Genomic DNA, 19,370 nt, shown 5'->3' on the forward strand with positions numbered 1-19,370 from the left:
CTATAAACCGAGGTGCTGCTCCTGGCCGACCGGCACGGGAGAAGGCGCGCTGGCCCCGGGGCTGCTCCGGCCGCACCCCGTGTCCCGTTACGGCCCCTCTGTGCTCGGGGCAGCTGCCGCAGCCCTCGCGGAGCCGCGGCCCGAGGCGCTGGGCGCTGCCCGCCCGCAGGGGAAGCGGCGGCTGCCAGGGCGGGCGGAGTCGGAAGCACGACAGCACGGGGCGCTGGGGCGGCGCTGCTGGCGGGGGCGGGAGTAGTTCGGCACTCGCTGCCGTGCTGGGGTCGCGGCGCAGGGACGGAGCCGGGCAGCGCCGGCCCCGCAGCAGCGCCAGAAGCAGCGGCGGCAGGAGGAGGAGGAGGAGGAGCCGGAGCCGCCGAGCGCAGGGAGCCGCCGGAGCCGCTGCCCCGGGCGGCTTGTGAGCGCCGGGCTGCGGCGCCGCCGCTGCCTGCCGCTGCTTCGCGGGTGAATGAACCTGTCCCGGCCGACCACGACGGCGGCTTCGCCTCGGGCTCCGGCACCAGCCTCCCCCCGTACAAGATGGACGGTTTCGCCGGGAGTTTGGGTGAGTGGCGGCGGGACGGGACGGGACGAGGTGCGGGCAGCCCGCCTGCGGCGGGGCCCGGGGCGCGCACCTGCGGCCGGCGGGGATGCCGGAGCCGCCGGCAGGGACTGCCCGGTGCCGGCCGGGCCGGTGCGTGCGAACACCGCCCGCGGCGGGAGGGGAGGGGATGCCAGCGCGAAATCTGGTCAGCTTCAAACCATCTGTTGCGAGAGCTCCGGCTGCACTTGCCTTCTTTGTTCTTCGCTCGCCGTGGGTTTGCGCTTCCCCAGAGCTAGTTGCTTGGCTTTGGGCTGATGGTTTGGCTCAAGCTGTTTGGGTTTTTTTAAACGTTATTTTGTTTTTTGTCTCTTCTTTTTGCTCCGAGCGGGAGAGACGCCGTCGGTCCGGGTGCAGCGGGCCCGGTGTCGCACCGAGAGCCGCGGAAAGCTCTGCCCTGTCCCGGCTCAGAGCGGCTCCAAGGGGAACGCAGCACCCCTGGAAACCTGGGGGCGCTGGCGGCATCCGCGGGAATGGTAACGGGGCAGTCGGCACCTTCCCGGTGTCCGAGCATCCGTCCGTGCGCCCGAGGCGCCCTTCGGGCTGCTTGGGCGGCAGGTTCCTCTGCCGGAGCCCTGGCGTGAGCGAAAATATTAACTGCTTGTTTTTGGTGCCAGAAAACTGATAGGCTGCTCTGCCTTCAGTTTTATGAAGGCTGCGGCAATTTCTCACCAGTTTCTTGAAGCAAAAATACTCCACCAGACCAGTTTTTGACTCGTTTGGGGGACAGATCGCCTGTGCAGCCAGGTTGTGCTGATTACAGGTGTCAATTGACCATGTATCCAAATGTAACACTTGTAAACCGTGTAAGTTTCCATTTCTGCAAATTTTAAGACCGTTGACTTCGAGGTGCTGCCTACCTGCTGCTCTCATCGTATTCAGTGCTGCTGCATCTATTGCAGGCATTTTGTGCTCAAACTCACTCCATCTTTTGTAGAATAATAAATCTATGCCCCTTAAAAACAAGACTAATTTATTTTTACGTCACTCCCGTAAAACCTGTAGTAACAGTGAATAGTTCTCAATTTTCTGGAAAAATTGACTCATTTAAATACTTCTAAGTGTGATCCTAACCTTTCAGGTTTTTGAAATGTCAACTCCAGCATTTTGGGCATCTCTCCAAACCAAACCGGTGCACCATAATTAACAGTATGCTTTGGTAGTTTGGCTCTTTGCCAGATATACTGTCCTTGCTCAAGTAACTGCCATGGCCATTTTAGATCTGGTGATCAGAAAGCGACACATGGAGGAATTGTACGGGTTCTGTTCCCGGTTTTCTGAGGGAAGATTGTGCCTGTGGGTGACATATGTAAATGTGCCTTGGTTAATATTTATGAACCTCTTAACCCAGCAGAAGAACTGATCACCATATCAAAGCACACCGATATTGCTTTTAACTCGTGCAGTATTGGTCCCCTGAGGTCGATATTTAGAAATAACTGTTTTTTGTTGGAAGTAGGAAAAAACTCAATTATTATGAAATAATTAAGCTTTGCTTTCTGGCATGGAGTTTCTCAGTGGACAGTGGCATTGGATCATCGGGTGGGCCAGCACCTTGTGCTGTGGAGCCATGATGGGCTCATTGGGGCATCCCATGTGTCTTGTTAACGGGGGCTCCATCTGGATCTTTAATTTGTTTCACTGTTTGTTCAGGAACACGCTGTGATTTTATGTGAATTTAATGAGGATTAAGCTCAGCTCAACCTTTTAAAATGTGTATTATGATATTCACTGCTAGTTGGCCTTTGATTTTGCTTTTGTGGCAAGCACTGATGCTCAGAGGTTTTCTGGACTTGGGCTGAGGGGAGGGCATTCCCAGAATCTTTTGCTTTGAAGTATGAAACTTTATGTGACTTTTTTGTTTCCAGGTTTGAATCATGCTGCTCAGTCCTCTTCTGTATTTTAATCACTTGTTGGCTTTTCTAGCTGCTAATGAGCACATAGTGTTCACAAAGATGTGTGAATTGTTCTGAGACCTTTTTTTTTTAAACATCTCTAATTAAAATCTAATGGCTTGAATTTAATCAGCTGTCTGCTAAATGTCTTTTAGGAAGGCCATAAATTAATGTAATTTAGAATGAAATGTAAAAATTAATTAAAATTATTGTTGGCAAAACTGTGCTGTCTATGTATGTGCATGCTCAACCAGTCAAGCAAGCTTATTAGAGAGCAAGTTGTCCTTTTAATGCCTCCTGTCATTATCTGGAAGGCAAAATGTTATTACAGATTGTGCCCTCTAGCACAGGCAGAAATACCTTCTTGCATGTCTCTTGCAGTTGAAAATACTTTACGCAGCTGTTTTCTTTTGGCTTCCACATTGAAACTTTTATGAGAATAAACAGAGGAAAGAAACCATTTTATATGTAATTTAGAAAATTGTTTTGGTTATTGGCTTAGTAAGTGCTTATGTAGCACTCTACTTACAAGTATACAATTACTGTATACAGTAAAAAAAAACTCTATGTTATGAGTTAACTTGCACAGTTGAAATAGATATCGGTTATTTTGATAAAGCACTGAGTTATTTCCTGTTTGCTGTGACTTCAGTACCTTTAGAATATCACAGTGATAACTGGATCCCATTTATTGTCTCATGTAGGACAGTTGTGTCTCACATTTGGCATTGCCAAAGTGATGGCTCTCAGAGGGCTCAATGGATTCTGGCCATCTGCTTTTTCAGATTCATCCCTCGAAGTCAAAGAATGTGCTTCTGAATGGGAACAAGAAGTCTGTGAACTTGGACTGGGGTGCCTGGGCTCTTGCCTTGTGCCCTGGCTGAGACAGAAGCACAGCATGGGTGTCTGGCTCTGATGCTGCCAAGTTCCCCTGCCCCTCAGGGTCCTCATCAAAACAGACGTGCATCAGAGCAGAGAAAGCACTGCTGATTCTGCCAACGGAGTCAAGCAGAGAGTTCTAGCAAAAGGGAAAAATAAAAAAGGCAAATAAAAAAGCCCGTGTGGGAAATAGTGCAGCTAAGGCTGTCGGTAAGTGCTGTCCTGCTTCATCCCTCGCTCCTGTTTGTTCTGCACTACTGCCCTGCGTCTCTTCCCCTCTCACGCTGGTGCCTGCGAGCCCCGGGTGAGCTGATTCAGACATGCCCATCAGAGGGCTGCAGGACTGCAGAAGACTGATAGTTTTGCCATAAATAATTTTGAGTTTTAGGTATCATTGGGGATTACATAACTTTTCTGCTTTGGTGCTTGCCCCTACTGTTTTGATGGGTTTCTACCTAAATTGTCTTGTTAGGGAGTAGGAGAAGCATGCCAGGAGGGAAGCAGTGGGAGCCTTCAGCTGAGGGTAGGTGGGACCAGGTGGGGCTGTGTGTAGCTGCCAGCTCTGAGAGTGACTTTGCTGGGTCTCGTCTAAGGTGTGAGATCTGTTAGATTTAGGGAGAGCCAGCCATGGCAGGCTGCCTGGGGCTGGTGAGGAGTGAGTACTCTTTGCTGGACAGTTTTCCATTGCTTTTAGCAGCTGCATTGTTTTCCCTTCTGAGAAGGCTTCTGCTAATTGAACTCTGTAACAATAACTCATGGTAAACAAAGATATGGAAACATTCATCAGATTATATTAAAAAAATCACTACAGCCTTTTCCAAGTTTTTCACCAGTGTGTGTGATAACAATCTGGAATAAAGCATTTCAAAAGGACTCTCTCCATTATTGATGTCTGTGGCAGAATAGTAACTCATAGAAATATGGAGAAGTCTCAACTTCTGATTTCAAACCGGGGTTTTTGTGCAGCTGTGCAGGGTGCCCTGAAGGTTAGAAGGAATCTTTCTGAAGGATTCTCTATGGTTGAAAATAGTTTCACAGAGAAATTAAAATCACTCTTGTCTTGAAGTTTCAGGCAAGTAGAATAATTTAGGATTTTTTTATTTTTTTTTTTTAAGATTCTTTGAGCCTGTGCATTTTGTTTTCAGGGAAATAGAAAGCAAAGGAGAGCTGAAATTACTAAGTGGAGACCAATGCTTTGCTCTGCCGTTGTTACTGGAAGAAGAACTGGAGACATAATAAAAAAAATTCTTTATTTATCATTTTGTGCAGTATCTACCTTTTGTTCTGTGGCTGTATTGCTACTAACTGCAGTTTATATGCTAACCACTTACGGGAGGGGTGACGGTTCATATCATTTTGCTCCATTTCTTTTCCTGGGTATTGTGCAGAAGCTCTCTGTCTTCTGAGTAGGTTCTGAGGCAGCATTATGAGTATGTGCTGCTGCTCAGCCCTGGAGGAACCAGCAGTGTCTGTTGAACCTGTGGCTTTGCTAGAACCCGGTAAGGCTTCTCCAGAGCCCCCCGTCTGTGTGGGCAGAGCTGCTACAGGGCTCAAGGTGGCTCAGGCAGAGAGGATCTTGTGGTCACTGGTGCTGTGAGCCTGGAAAGCGTGTGTGCATGATGATTCATCTCTGGCTGGGCTCACTACCGAGAAAAATGAGTGTGTGGGGTATTTGTCATTTATTTGGGCTAGAATATTAAGTTTTATCGTTGCCCGTCTAGACTGCAGAAGTGGCCGTGGTGCTGCAATGCAATTGCTCATAGCAACAGCGAGCTCAGCCTGATTCACAGGGCTCTGCTTGCTCGTGGGATTGCTGTGTGCTATTGTCACTGTGTGTCTTCTTAAAAATAAAAACTTTGGCAGGACATCATTCTCCCCTGCCTGAGAAGGATGGCCTTGGCTGGTGCCAGGGGAGATTAAACTCCAGCAGCAAGGAGGGAACAGGCTGTTTGCTTTAGAAAGTTGGTGGTGGCGGCAGCTCACCTTTTGCTAGAGGTCTTCAGTTCATGTGCAGTGAGGAGGAACCCTTTGCTCTCTAGCCAGCTGAAAAGCAAAGGATTGTGTGTTTAAAAAACAATCCTGGTTTTGCACAGAGTAATTGGTAATATTTGGTCTCGTTGTGAGTAGTATCTCAAACACAGGAGCCTGTTAGAACTCCCTCTCAAAATTTCTCTCTCCCTTAGAAAAGCTATTATTAATGCTTGGGATGCTTAGAATAATTTCTGGCCTTACAATGGGTTTTTCATGTTCTTTAATACTTTTGATACTGCAGTAGAGTTATATGACAGGATTGTCTCTTGCCTGAGGAACCTACTCTGAAAGGATTTTTTCCTTCTATGCCTTATATCATGAAATATGCAAGAGGGAAAAAATTGGTCAAGAACGGTGTTCTTAGAAGTTTTTGAAGCAGTATTTTGTTTAGCAAGTATTATTATTAATAATAATTGTTTTGTTAGTAAGGGTGATCCACGCCAGTCCTTGCTCTTCAGAGCTGCTTCCCTTCTTGGTGTGGTTTGTATCAATTAGTGAGGTTTATTTTTGCCTTCTCTCTTCAGGTCCTTGCTAAACCTAATCCTTAATGAATGTGATCGTAAGGCCAAGAATGTTGTTCCTGTTTTACTCTCACATAATGTAATGGGAAGGGTGTTAGAGGATAATTAATTTTACAGCACGTGGCATGTACGATGACAGTGCAAGCCTCTCCGCTTTTGCTGGTGTTGAGCCTTTCTAGTAGGGACATTCTTCTGTTTAGGAGGTGAAAAACACCTGATAAAGAACTTTCCATAAGCTTCACTAACTTCCTTTTCAAGAAATCTTTCTGCACTTACTTATGGGCTCAGGTGGAACCGCTGCTCACCTCACTTTTCCTTTCTGGAAACAAGTAAGCACTGGGAGTTTATATAGGAATTACTTCCCTCTTTTCCCTCATCTGCTTGTTTAAATTGAGGCAGAATTCTAGTTTTCTGGATTTTCCTTTAATTGAATGCTGAAGGATGGATAACTGGACACCACATGGTGATGTGCAATTTTTTTCTGAGAGTGTGAGTGCTCTTTAGCACACGTATGGGCATTCAGATTGCAAAAGCTTGTGTCTGTGGGGCAGCTTGGAGTCTGAACTGATCATTCAGTCAATGAGAGTGGGTGGGTGGTGCTGATGGATGTGGAGGACAACACCATCATCATTAAAAATATCAGTTTATTGCTAAATCTTGGAACATACAAACAGTTTTTTCTCATTTTGCGTTTTTCTTTTCTTCCTGCCTGCTCCCTTTCTTATTTTTTGTTTAGCTTTTTTTTTGCTCCATGATGCAAGTATTCATGCTACAGACTATCAGTGAGTGCTACAACATTCTTAAGCATTCTGCCCTAAGTCTTCTTACTGGGTTCAATGAGCTAATGTTTTTTAATTAGTTTTTTGACTGTTTTGCCTCTCAGTGGGTTGCTTCTTTTTCTTATCGTCAGTAGTTTCAGCCTAACTTGTTTACTAAATATAGCTGTGTCTTGTTGTTCTTTGACTGCTGGTTTCTTGATCCCTTTCCTGACTCTTTAATGGCTGCACTGCTCTGCATGACAGTGCTGTTGATAGGGAGGGACAGCTACTTTTTACCACGTTTTTGGGGAATCCAGTTTCTTTCTTTCTTTGGTGGTGTTCACTGCCTTTCTGCCCCATCTAGTGATGTGGATTGCATGCTCTTGTACCTTCTTAAGGAAGGTATTTTTGAGTGCAAATCTGTCTTACTGTAGAAGTAGGCTTACTTTTTGTATTTAATACCAGTTCTTTCTGGAGCTGCTTGTACTTGTGAATGGCTCTTATGCATAATAGAAATGCAGTGTGAGGGACAAGAGAAGAAACAACAGCTATGCACTGTAAATAGATATGATGTATTTTGGATGTGATATATTTTGTACAATTACATGGAATTTCCAGTGTATTAAACTGAAGAAAAATACTGCTGTCTGTCACCTGGTTCTCTCATTTTGCTGAAGCTCCACTCAGAGCAGTAAATGCAATGTTCCAGCCCAGAGTTGTTCCCAATTCTCTGGCCAGTTTTGAGCTTAAAAAATATGGGAGGGGGATGCTGAAACCAGACTGGTTTATATTTGATTGTATTTTGGATTTGTGTAAACAGTCTTAATGCATCAAGCTAAATTGGCAGGCTTTCATAATCCTCTGGGAAAACTGGGAGTTTGAAACCCAGTGGATAAATGAAGAAAAAAAAAAAAAAATGGTTCTAAGCCCCAGATTTGGCTCTCCAAAGGGATGCTGTAAATTAGTTAGATCTAGAAATGTGGTTTAGTTAAGGAAAATGAAAATGTGTTTTCATGAGAACATTACAACTTTAAAGACAAAAGAGTAGGATTTATTTATTTTGAGTTGAGACACAAAAGCGAGAAAATGGCTGTTGACAAGAAATTTATATTTGCTGTCCAAACAAAGAGGTAATGATTTCACCACTTTTTATGGTTTTTAATGAAATGATGACATAAGGGTACTAGAAATTGTTTTAAAATGCTTAAATTCAGTCAGTGGCTGAGGTAAGCAAGCCTGCACATGCATAGCTAATTTTAACAATCCCAAACATATATAAGATGAATGGTAGAACTATTAGTTTCCTTACAGTTATATATGTTACTTTTTTCTCTTTTGAGAACAAAAGAAAAATGTTTTTGCATCAGGGTTCTGATGAGCTTTGTGCCCATCACTGTAGAGAAGAACAGCAGTAGGGTGGGCTCGAGTTTGTTTCCATTCCCCTTATTCTTGGTGACAAGCAGACCATGCCACTTCCTCAAGACATTTCCTGCTGTGTGTGCATTATTTGGATCTTTCCTTCCTTAGAACTGAAGATTTGCATTGGCAAGCTCTGTTTAAACACAGCAGAGTAGAGCTCAGTCTCACAGGTTCAGTTTTTGAGGAAGGATATCACCTCCCCAGATTAATTTTTTTTTTAAATCTTTATTATATATCTTCCAGTACTTCTGGCTTCTGTAACTAATAGGCAAACTTTGGAGTGGCTTTGAATCGTAGATATAATTGTAGATATTGTAGACATAATCCTTCAGGTAGGACACAACTGACTGAATTCCTTTCCTGGAGCAGTAGAAGTTGGAGACCTGGCCACATGGAATAGAAGGAAAAGGACTCCTGTTAAAGATTTTCTCGCACATCTCTGGTGTAGATGTGGTGAAACCACTCTTTGAGTAGGAACAGTTCTGAGGTGATTGCTCCACACATCCATTTGGGATCCTCTGGGAGGAGAGTCCACTTCAGATATGTGAACGTGCACTGCAGCCAGTACGGTTTAGGAGTTGTTTGGGTCGAATTTGATTGAATGGAATTTCAGAAGAGTATATCTAATAATGTGCTTTTTGGTATTTCCAAAGAGAGGCATGGAAAGGAGGAACCTCTAGGGGTAAGAACCATAAATTAAACTTTTTCAGCTGCAAGGTTCAGAGACATGGCAATACTCGTGTCTGCATAGTATCACTTGGCTTCTTTAAACAAGAGCTCTAACAAGGAGGTAATTACAACTTTGTTTAACTGTGAAATTCTGCACTGAACTGCTATCCCCTCCTCTCCCAGCGTGTCCTGTGCAAATGCCATCAGAGAGACCTGGCAGGAAATCAGTGGTTTGTGTGGCTGTGGTGCTTGCTTTCTGAATTCTAAATGTGTCCATTAAACCCATGAGGCAAGAGGGACAATAACAGACAGTACAAACTCTGACAGGTGTTTTTTAAAATAATTTAAATTTTTTTTTAATACTCTGTCACAGGATAAGCATGAAGCAGCACTGAATCCATCTGCATGTCTATTTTCTAAGCATTTAATGATGGCATTTTCCCATGAAAATTATATGACATTTAAGAAAGATGACATGTTGGCAGTGCTGTTCTCCAGATCTGGAATTTTTTCTGTATTTTCTGTAATCTGTGACTAGTATTTTCTGAAAGATGCTTGGAGAGATGAAATGTTGGTTATAAACAAAGAGTTGGGTGATTTGAGGTATTTTCAAAGGAGCTTTAAAAATAGAAATTGCTTCTCTTAAACATAGAGAAAAGTGGGTCTTAGGCATAGTTGTAGAAAACAGTAAACAATTCAGATTATTGGTAAAACACTTTGTTTTCCCCCTGAACACTTTATTTGGCTTATTAGTGGGTCATTAGAAATGATATTTCAGTGCTATTTGCTGGAATAACTAATTGTTATTGTCAGTACTAACTGAATTGTTGGTACAAACTCTAAATAGGAAGAAACAATTGCTGGCCCACAAGTGCTGTGGAGCTTTTGGTGGTGCATTTCCAGCATTTTAGGCAGTAACAGTGTTACAAACTGATGTACATTTTTATGATTCAATTGGAGAATTGTCCAATTGTGGACATAATTTCTGTGTGAGATTAACATGATGCCTCTAGCTTTTGCATGCTGGCTGGTTTAGGGGCAAAGAAAACAGATAGAACCTAGCAATCTTTAAATTTGTAAACTCTGAGGTTTAGAGCCACCCCAGACAAGCACTGAAAAACAATCCCACTTTATTCATGATGTGGAAAAATACAGAATAGAAGTTACTGTTTAATCACAGAATGTTTTGTCTTGGAATGAACCTTAAAGATCACCTGGGTCCAACCCCCCTGCTGTGGGCAGGGATACCTTTCATTAGACCAGGTTGCTCCAAGCCTCATCTGATGACAAATTTAATTCTGAAATAGACTTCCATTTTTCATTTTTAGATGCCAAACTTTTAGATGTTAATAGTTGTAAGTTATTTAAACTTCGGAGGGGTTCAAGCTGTGGGCATCAGGTTGGTAGATGTTGCCAGTATTTGATCTTAGTGTCCTGCAGAATGGTTGATTATGGGTTAAATGTCATGGTGTGCATTAGCAAATGCAGGAAATATTTGTTGGGAGGAATCTTATGTTGCTTTTTCATTGGGATAATTTTTCAGTGAGCTGGTATGGGACTCTAATCTGGCACCCTTACTGAACAGGAGAGAGGAGATCAGTTTTTCTTTATATCAAGGCATCTGAGTTTTGAACAGATTTTTGATCATTCATTTTGTGTGTGCATGCCAGGCTTGTGGCTCTGCTACAGGAATGTTTGTATGTGTGTATAATATTCTATTTGTAGAGAAATATGAAACTGGAAGAGCATTTAATTTGACTTTTAGTAGTCAAATGTTGAAGTCATCATTCACCTGAGAAACAAAGAATGCAAGCTGTTTACTACTGGATTAAGGTATTTGAAACATTGTTAGGGTAGAGATTTTACTTTGTTTCCCTCTGCCTATCAATTCAGTTATTACCTAGCTAAACAATACAGGTTTGTGTGTACAGATTCTTGCTAACATGCTTTTAATTATCTGCATTTACTTAATTATTATTTGCGGTAGAAATTTCAATTTCCTGCTCCTATAGCTATGGCAGCTGTACTAGCAAAAGGGCTCTAACTTGGCTGCTGGCTTTTGTGAGTGGCAAAATTTGCTGTTTGTTTTCTGTAGATCACAAAGTGATTTTGTTTTTTTCCCAAAGCTATAGATAAAATGGCAGGGAATTGCTGGAAAGTGAAGGAGAATTGACAAGAAAGCTTGCATAGAGTATTTGAAGCCTAAATTGTATTTGTCAGTTTGTGCAGATTTGTGTTTGATAAGATCACTTACATCTGCCTTTCAGCCTTTAATTGAAGGTAATTTAAACATATAAAATTTTAATAGTCCTTATTTTAGTTTCCAGAACTAATTGGGAAATTTCCAGACCCTGGTGTCTGCATATGTATATATATAGTAACACACCCACTGATATCCTCCTACCCTCTCCCCCAGTTTCATTTAAAGGATTCAAAGTCTGGCTACCCTTTCAGTGAAGGAACTTCTCCCAGTATCAAATCCAAACCTGTTCTGATGCAATTTCCTGTGTTGTATGACTTGTTCCCTGGGAGACTGACCCCCACATTATATATAACATCTCTCTTATGTAATATAGCCCTATCTGGACTTACTTTTTGTATGTTTGATTAATGCACTTTTTGGCTTCCTGTCAGTATTACTGGCTCCTGATTATCTTTTTGCATTGCAGTATGCATGTTGGTTTTGAAAGACTTTAAGCTTTTTAAAGCTTAAAGTTTTGGTTTTGAAAAGCTTTGAAATAGCTTTTGTTTTTTTTGTCTTTGCCATGTTGCTATTTACGGAGTCTTTTGCATACTGCATATGGGTTAAAACTCAAAATACCTTCAAAGTTAAACAAATTAGCAGGCAGAAGATAGAAATCTTTACTAGAAAGAAGCGACTTGCCTAAGATGAGCAAGAAGCTGTATTTTGGCAAACGGCTCTTCTGTACTATCATACGATCTTTGGGTATGTATTTTTAGAAGAAAAATGGGTAGGGTTGATGTCATCTAAGAGTTGTCTGTTGACTCTTAACTCCAGTTTTCTTCATCAGCTTAATTACTCTGGGATTTAACCATCCCTTGAGTTGCAGTACTGGCTTAACAGCCTCAGGTACTGGCTTCTGCCTTTGATCTGCATCTTTCTTTGTTGAGAAACAGGGGTGCAGAAGCAGCCATTTCATAGTGATTTTCATCTGCCTCATCAGCTTTAATGTGTATGTGCTAACATTCCCCCTTCTCTGTCATGCACAGTTCATGCTGTATCCTACAGTCTCCTCCAAGTTCCACAAAGAGCAGCTGCTTGGTGGCCTTAAGCCATGTGCTGCCTGTGGGTGCTGTCATGCTGGGGAGCCGAGCCAGATCATGGGATCTGGGGTAAACCCTCTGGGGCAAGACCTTTGAGATGGAAACCATCTCTGCTTCTTTTGGTGATTCCCCTGTAGGTGTGGTCCTGAGTGATGTATAGGGAAGCTGGGGTAGTGTGACAGCAGAGACTTCCATGTGGTTGTACAAAACAGGGGTAATGCTAATAATTACATATCACATGTAGTTTTGACTTTCCCTGAATAAGCAGTTTTGTAGCATGGAAGGGAAAGGAAAATGTCTGCCTTTGGAAGGAAGGCCTCTAATTTGAGACTGCAGGAGCCACTCTGGTGAACTCTCTGAGGGGTTTCATGGGGATGGTGACAAGCTACAGCTGCTGGAGGGATGCTCTGCAGAGCAACTTGTTTTTCTTCCTGTTGTGTTAGACTGCTGTGGCATGTGCTCCTCCCTATGAATACCTGGATTGTCCAACGCTATGTAGCTTTGTAGAACCACCCATTCCCTCTCAGGTACTTCTGTGGGTGCCTTGTGATTATTTGGGGTTTTTAAAAACTTCTATTCCATGTAGAATATTATTTTCTGTTTTTCGCTGAATGCCATTTAACTTCAGGTTTTTGCTGGAAAGTTTTTGAGGTGATATATGACACACTTGCCATGTTCACCATGCTTGTCATGGGCTACTTTGTGTCATGTCACCCTTTTTCTAATCTGTGCTTTCCTCAGATGCTGAAGTCTAGTGACTTTAGCATTATAGAAACAATTTTCAGTCTGTTGGAAACAGGTGTTGGAATAGGTTTTAGTCATTTACCTCTTGTGTTATGTGAACCAAGCACGCTGATGCTCTGATAGCTTGATGTCTTTCTGGGCCACTTCCAAGGATCTTGGAGAAGGAGGGTGCTGCAGCTGTTGCAATTTACTGGCTGTTCAGTCCACCAAGGTTCTGCTCCTCAATTCTCTTGTAACAAGAAACATCCCTCTAATTTAATAAGATAATGGCTGCCATATGCCTTTCTTCATTCCCTCTTTTCTTCTTCAAATTTTTCATGTGTGTTTATGTACTAAAAGGGGACCATCCTCCATGCTAGTAAAACACTGAAAGTAGGTAAGTTTCTGCTTATTTAGAAACATTTTAATGTATAGAAAATAATCTTAAAGGCATTTATATTAGTTTTTTATACTGAGGTACATTCCACATATTTGTTAATCATTATTGGTTTGATTATTTTGTTTGACGTAACTTATTTTTCCAAGGACTTTTATTACAGCAATTACACATGAAACTTAGAAGGAAGTACAACATCAGATCACTAGAGATTCTCTGCTGCTTTTACAGTTAATTTTTATGTTTTGTGGTATTAAAGTTAATGATTTCTGGCTGTGCTGGCTGTTTCACATGCGTAGTGTATATTGTATCTGCTTTATTACTGAGGGTATTTTTTTGAACCCACATGCGTCAATGTAATTGGTAGGAAACTTACCTTTGGTTTTGTAATTGAACACACAGTTGTATTTGGGTGCTTTCTAGTGCTGCCTCTTTTATTGATCTAGCAAGTGACTTGTAGCAGTCATATAAAGTATATAATTACCAAGAGGTAATTATATAAGTATATATTATATATATATATATAAGTACCGAGAGGTACTGCAGCTTTTGTGTTACATATTGTGATCTCTATATTGCCATGTGTGCTGTTCTGCTCTCATTCTGCATTTCACTTTTCTACTCCCTTTTGAGTAAGCTGCATATCGAGCAGCTTACTACCTACCATAAAACCCCCTCCGTTTTAGTTTTGAGGCAGTAATTTGTAGTCCTTTAGTAGGTCAGTGTTCCTGTTTGTATAAAAACATTTGTGAAAGTGGCAGCAAGAGCAAATGAGATGGAGTCAAGCTCTGGTGGTGTTTTCACTGCATTCCCTGCTCAGAGGGTGGACAATGCACTGCTGCCTGTGGGAGCTGGCTTTGCTCTGTGTGTGCAAGCTCATCAGCATGGTACCTTGCTGTGCTGGGGAAAGAGCTGGACCCATCCCATGGCTCAAACCATGTGGTGCATGAAGCTGTGTTGGAGGACTGCAGGGGGCTGGTGTGAGACAGCTGTGGCAGTAGAGGGCAGCTGAATGTGACTCTTCTGTCTTGGGAAGCAAAGACTTTTTTACTTTTTTTTTTTTTAGCCTCCTTTTATAATGCCTCTTCAGGGCAATACTGAGTATTGGCTGTATTTGTGCGCAGTAGGGTAAGGAAGACAAAGGGTGAGCACTTGAAGCCCAAATGATTTCTTGTATAAATTGTTTAGGATTAGTTGTGTGCCCATCAGCATGATAATGGGTCTGTTTCTGCAGAAAATCAGATAATTGATCCAAGTTACAGGCTAGATGGTTTATCTCATGGTAACCACTTCCTTGCATGTCCAGGGTGACTGCAATAGCTCTGTTCTTTTAGTCATGTTGGAGAAACCCTTGAGTCTCTCTGAGGAGTTTTGAGATGAGGAGCATTGTGGTCTCAGCTTTGGTGTCCTCAAGGAGCTCAGGGGCAGGGGTCTGTGCTGGCACCACACCTGCCTTTGACTTTGGTGGGTCACTGAGTGGGAGGTCATTGGGAGGATCAGTTTGTTACTGTATCTCTGGAGGACGAGAGATGTGGGGAGGTGAGTGGGCAGATAGTGGTTTGGAAACTGTAAAGATAACATCGTGTAAAGAAGTTAGAGAAGGTGCCTGGCTGGTGTGTGCTGCCTGGTACAGCCAGCCTGTGGTCCAGTTCCCTTTGCAGAGGCCCATCTGTCTCTGTTGTGGAGCTCCTGTCTGCCAGCATGGTGGGTGGAGGTAGTTCACTGCACACCCCAGAGGTGAAAATAACTGCTTGATGTATTGTGCCTGCAGGACAGAGGCTGTGAGGGAGGAAGAACAACGTGGTGTGGTAGTAGAGCAGTTGGGGAGACAGCTGGATGCTCTTGAACATCCCACTACTCTCCAAATCTCAGCAACTTTTTTCTTCCTCTGCTGCCTTTCCTCCATTTTTTCCTTTTTCCTGCCATTCTCAAAAAAGGTGTGTGAAAAGACAGAATGGATTTTCCTTTTCAAAGCCTCCTGAGAAAGCCTAACTTTTCACATCCACCTATGTCACTGTGTCTTCTCAAAAATCAAATATAAGCAAACATAGTACTGTTTTCTAAACCAAGCCAATGCCACCCCAAACTTGAAATTAGCTAATGATATAATTATCCCGTTTAATTATCATTGTTTGTCTTGCTGTCCTTATTGAGGCAGTTTATGCATATGTTCTGGATGAGAAAATGTGTTTCAATTTTTTTTTTACAGTTGCTGTGTGCTAAAATGAAAAAATAAGCCAACCTAATTCCGTTAAAATGTATATTTTATAGAAAACACGTATTTCCTTAGAATGTAGGTTTTATGGAAATATCTGAAATTAAGGAGTCAATAATTTTAACTTAATACTTCATTTATAAGACTTGATTTTGAGCTTCATATTCTAAAGCTAGTATGTTGTGGAGCAGCTAATCATAGGAAAGGCAAATAAGTATCAGATTACAAAACTTTTCTACATTAAAAATATGACCATATGTGCCTCTGAATAATTCCAGATGGAAGGCTGGTTTATAATTTATTTTATATTACATTTCTTCAGAATTCTTTGCTTCTTTTTTTCCTTTCTTTTTTTTTTTTTTGTTGTGAACATAGGTTGTGAATCCAGAGATATATTACAAGCAGAAAAAAAAATAAATAGAGAGAGTGCAAAATAATAGTTTATGCCAGCAGAGTTTTAGGCTGGACATTATGAAAAATTTCTATACAGAAAGGGTTGTAAAGCATTGGAATAGGCTGCCTGGGGAGAGGTGGAGTAACCGTCCCTGGAAATGTTCAGAAAACATTATGGCACTTGAGGACATGGTTTAGTGGGGAATGTGGTGGTGGGTTGATGGTCAGACTTGATGATCTTAAAGGTCATTTCCAACCCTAGAGATCGTATTTCAATTGCTAGGTGTGTAAATCCCATTCCCCAATGTTTTGGCTGTATACTTTAGCTAACAGGGACGCCAGCTTCCAATTGGTCACAGATACTTTTTAATACATTATGTAGTCTCTGAGTGATCCCATTTTAGAGTACTATTCTTTTTTAATATGTATTTTAAGAAGCATGTTCAGATGCTTATTGAGACAGTTCCCAGAGTGAATGTGAAACCTTTCAAATAAAAAGGGAAAAACTTGAGAGAGTTACAAACCTCTGAAGACATGAAAAAAATGTTATAGTAAAAGTGGTTTTGCAACCTTGGCTCTGTTTGCTGACAGTAGTGCAGCATGGAACTCCTTTGGAAAGGAACATACTCTTAAGAGCTTGTCAGCTTATTCTGTTTCATGAGACTTCTTTTAGAACAGCCTTGTGTTACAAAAAGAACCTTAGAAATAGGCATAGCTTGGTTCATCTTGTCAAAGGCAGCAGTTAAATATTTTGGCTCAGTAATTACAGCTGCACTTTCATGCAAATGTGAGAAAAATGTAATTTTAGGTAATAGTCAATGAAGTTATAATTGTTCCTTTGTGGCAGGTCACTTGGGGCTCCCTTTGGGAGTGGGTTGTAGTAATCCTCTTACCCTCCTGCCCGGGGCAACTTGATCATTCTTCATCCCCAAGTGGAATGCCTGAATTGTGATTCTGGTCCTTATTAGTCCTTGCTTGCTTTCTCTTTATCATAGTGCACTATCAAGTTAATTCAGGATGATCATTTCAATTCTTACTATCTGTGTCTATAGTGTTTTCCTTGCTTCTTTTTATTTACTAATTTCTCACACAGTTTGAACCATACAAGTCACCATTGTAGGAAATAATAACTGTAGCTTTGTTAATAGATTCTTTATGTTTAACTTCACTCAAACTTCACTCAAACAGGGTCCATGTGCAATGTATTAATAACACAAACTATGAGCTCTGCATAAAAAGTGCCTGTTCCAAGTTGCTTTTTCATCTGTATCCTCCTTGTTTTTATTTGTTTATTTCCCCACAATCAAATTTCAGGGCTTTAAGAAAGGCTATGTACTGTATTTACTTAATGGCAGAGGAAAGTACGGTCTTTTGTTTTGGCCGTGACAATCACAAAGTCAAAATATCTGGAAAACTTATTTCCATGTCTGGAAACTTTATCCTTCTTTTACTACTTCTTGGGGCTAAATATTGATTAAATTACTGATTATTCAGGAGTCCTGTGAAATACAAAATGCTTCAGAGCCCCTTGGTTTTAAGCCTTTAGAACCTTGCCCCAATGCCTTTCAGTGGGCTGTGCAATTAAGGAGGTGTTCTTCGTGTGCTTTGCTGAGGTATTAACTGCTTGTTTCTGCAAAATTGGGATTTTCTTTTTGTAATGCATGCAAAGTGAGTTCTGTTGTGTGTGCTTTGTACAATAAGTGTAAATATATGTATTTTTTTAAAAAAAATCAGGTCAGGTTCAATGATGTTACAAGTATGTGCAGCTTAAGAGAAATCATCTTGATTTCTCAAAAAGCATCATTTTGTTGAAAAGTGCAATTTGAGTAAAATAGTTTCTGGAGTACAGAACCTCCTGTACAGTGCTATTTCTGAAATCCTGCTAGGAAAGAGGCCAGGGTTAGAAGGGGAGCAAAATTTAGCAGTATGGAAGACTGGGATTGCTAATGGTAAGCTTTTTCTCGTGCTTGTGACTGTACCATTTTTATGCAGGAGTCTTTGAAAGACAGATATTGTGATATTTCTCCTATGCTGAAGTACTTCTGTGGTCATCTTTTTTTGGTTCAAATTCTATACTTCAAGGGATTTTATCACTTTTCTATGAAACCTTTGCCCTGTGCTTTAGCATTTTAGATGAAAACCATCCTTTGCAGCTAGAAATTCCCATTAATTGGCTTGTTTCTCACACAGAGTAAGTTTAAATGTATTCACAAGCCCTTGTGTATAAAGAGGAGGGTGTTTGCTTGCAGTTGCTTTCAGAAAACAGGGGAGTGAAGGAGCCTTTGCAATATCAGGCTTGTTTGCTCAGTTGCTATTGTAACAACCCCCTCAGAACTACTGCGTTGTAAATGACACCCTACCTACAGTTAATTATTTGAAATTCTAAAATTAATTATATTTGGTGAACATTTAACCTGGAGAACTTGCCTTGGCACGTCAGGCCGGTTAACTTGTGTGGTGTGGTGCTCTTTGCATGCATTTTTTTACTTCTTAAAGAGCTAATGTAGCAGTAGCGAGGCACTGTCTGGCATTTCTTAAGGTTTCTGATGATTCCTCTGCATTAGGGTTTCAGGAAGACACTGTCACCACACCCACCAGCAGCTCCCTCTTCTCTGGGGACTCCTTTTCCTGGTATTTCCTATGGTGCCTGTGAGATTCAGCCATTCAGAATTTGACTTGTTTTCCCAGCTGACCTGATTGTGCTCGGGAGTCAGAAGCCCATGAGAAAAGCCATTGCAAGCTGGCAAAACCTGGCCACCTGTGCCCTTGCAAGGGATGGAAGGCTGGGCTGGGGTGTGTGTGTCATGTCTTGGAGCTCATTTTGACAGAAACCGTATTTCGGAGCAGAAATGCGTAGGAACTCGGTTACATCAGCACCAATTTTCTGTGCAGAGCGCGAGGAAGATGTTCTGGGGTGGGTGCATAATCAGCTTAAAACATGACTGAATCGGTTCAGTCTTTCAGCAGGAATTCCCTTTGAATAGAAATCAGGCATGAAGAGCACAGCCCCACATGGAAGTGATTTGCTGCAAGTATGAAGATGTAAAATTTGAAAAAGGAGAGGGATGCTGTAAATGGGAGGCATGATTGCCACCCCCAGCATATCCTTTCACACAAGCTAATGGTGTTTCTTCAGGTGAAATGTGGGCTGGCAGAAGACAGGAGACAGCATTATATCTCAAGATAGATACTTAAATCTTTAATTAAAAGCAGGTGTTGGTGGGGGAGAGGATGCCTTAGGAGCACAGGCGATTGCAATAACCAAAATGTGTTGAAAGATAAGGTGATGCATAAAAATCTAGAGGATTGTTGAGTGTTAAAGCTCAGTGATACAGTTAATTTCTTCATAGAGAAGTTCTTCCACATTACTCAAAAAAAACATGCTATGGCTTTAGGCATTGATATCTGTATAAATGGATACTTTTTGGTCTGAAAGTCACCTTTTGATCACTTTGCACTTTCTGTATGAGTGAGTTGACATTTTTAGTGTGAGTGAAAAATAAAATGGTAGGTATGTTTGTAGTTCTGCAAAACATTGATGCTCCCTAATAAAACCACTAAGTAGGGGTTCTAACTGTTTAAAAATT

General features: G+C 41.8%; 1 protein-coding gene across 1 annotated transcript in view; it reads left to right on the forward strand.

Annotated features, from left to right (window-relative positions):
- The first annotated feature begins 242 nt into the window (after window positions 1-242).
- Window positions 243-19,370, forward strand: part of EML4 (EMAP like 4) — a 147,375-nt gene continuing 128,247 nt past the window's right edge. The window contains exon 1 of the mRNA XM_015621767.2: window positions 243-562. Coding sequence (XP_015477253.1) covers window positions 538-562 — 25 coding nt within the window. The 5' untranslated portion in view covers window positions 243-537. The remainder of the gene's footprint in view (window positions 563-19,370) is intronic.

This window comes from Parus major, chromosome 3, assembly GCF_001522545.3.
Source record: "Parus major isolate Abel chromosome 3, Parus_major1.1, whole genome shotgun sequence".
In the NCBI taxonomy this organism is placed as follows: Eukaryota; Metazoa; Chordata; class Aves; order Passeriformes; family Paridae; genus Parus; species Parus major.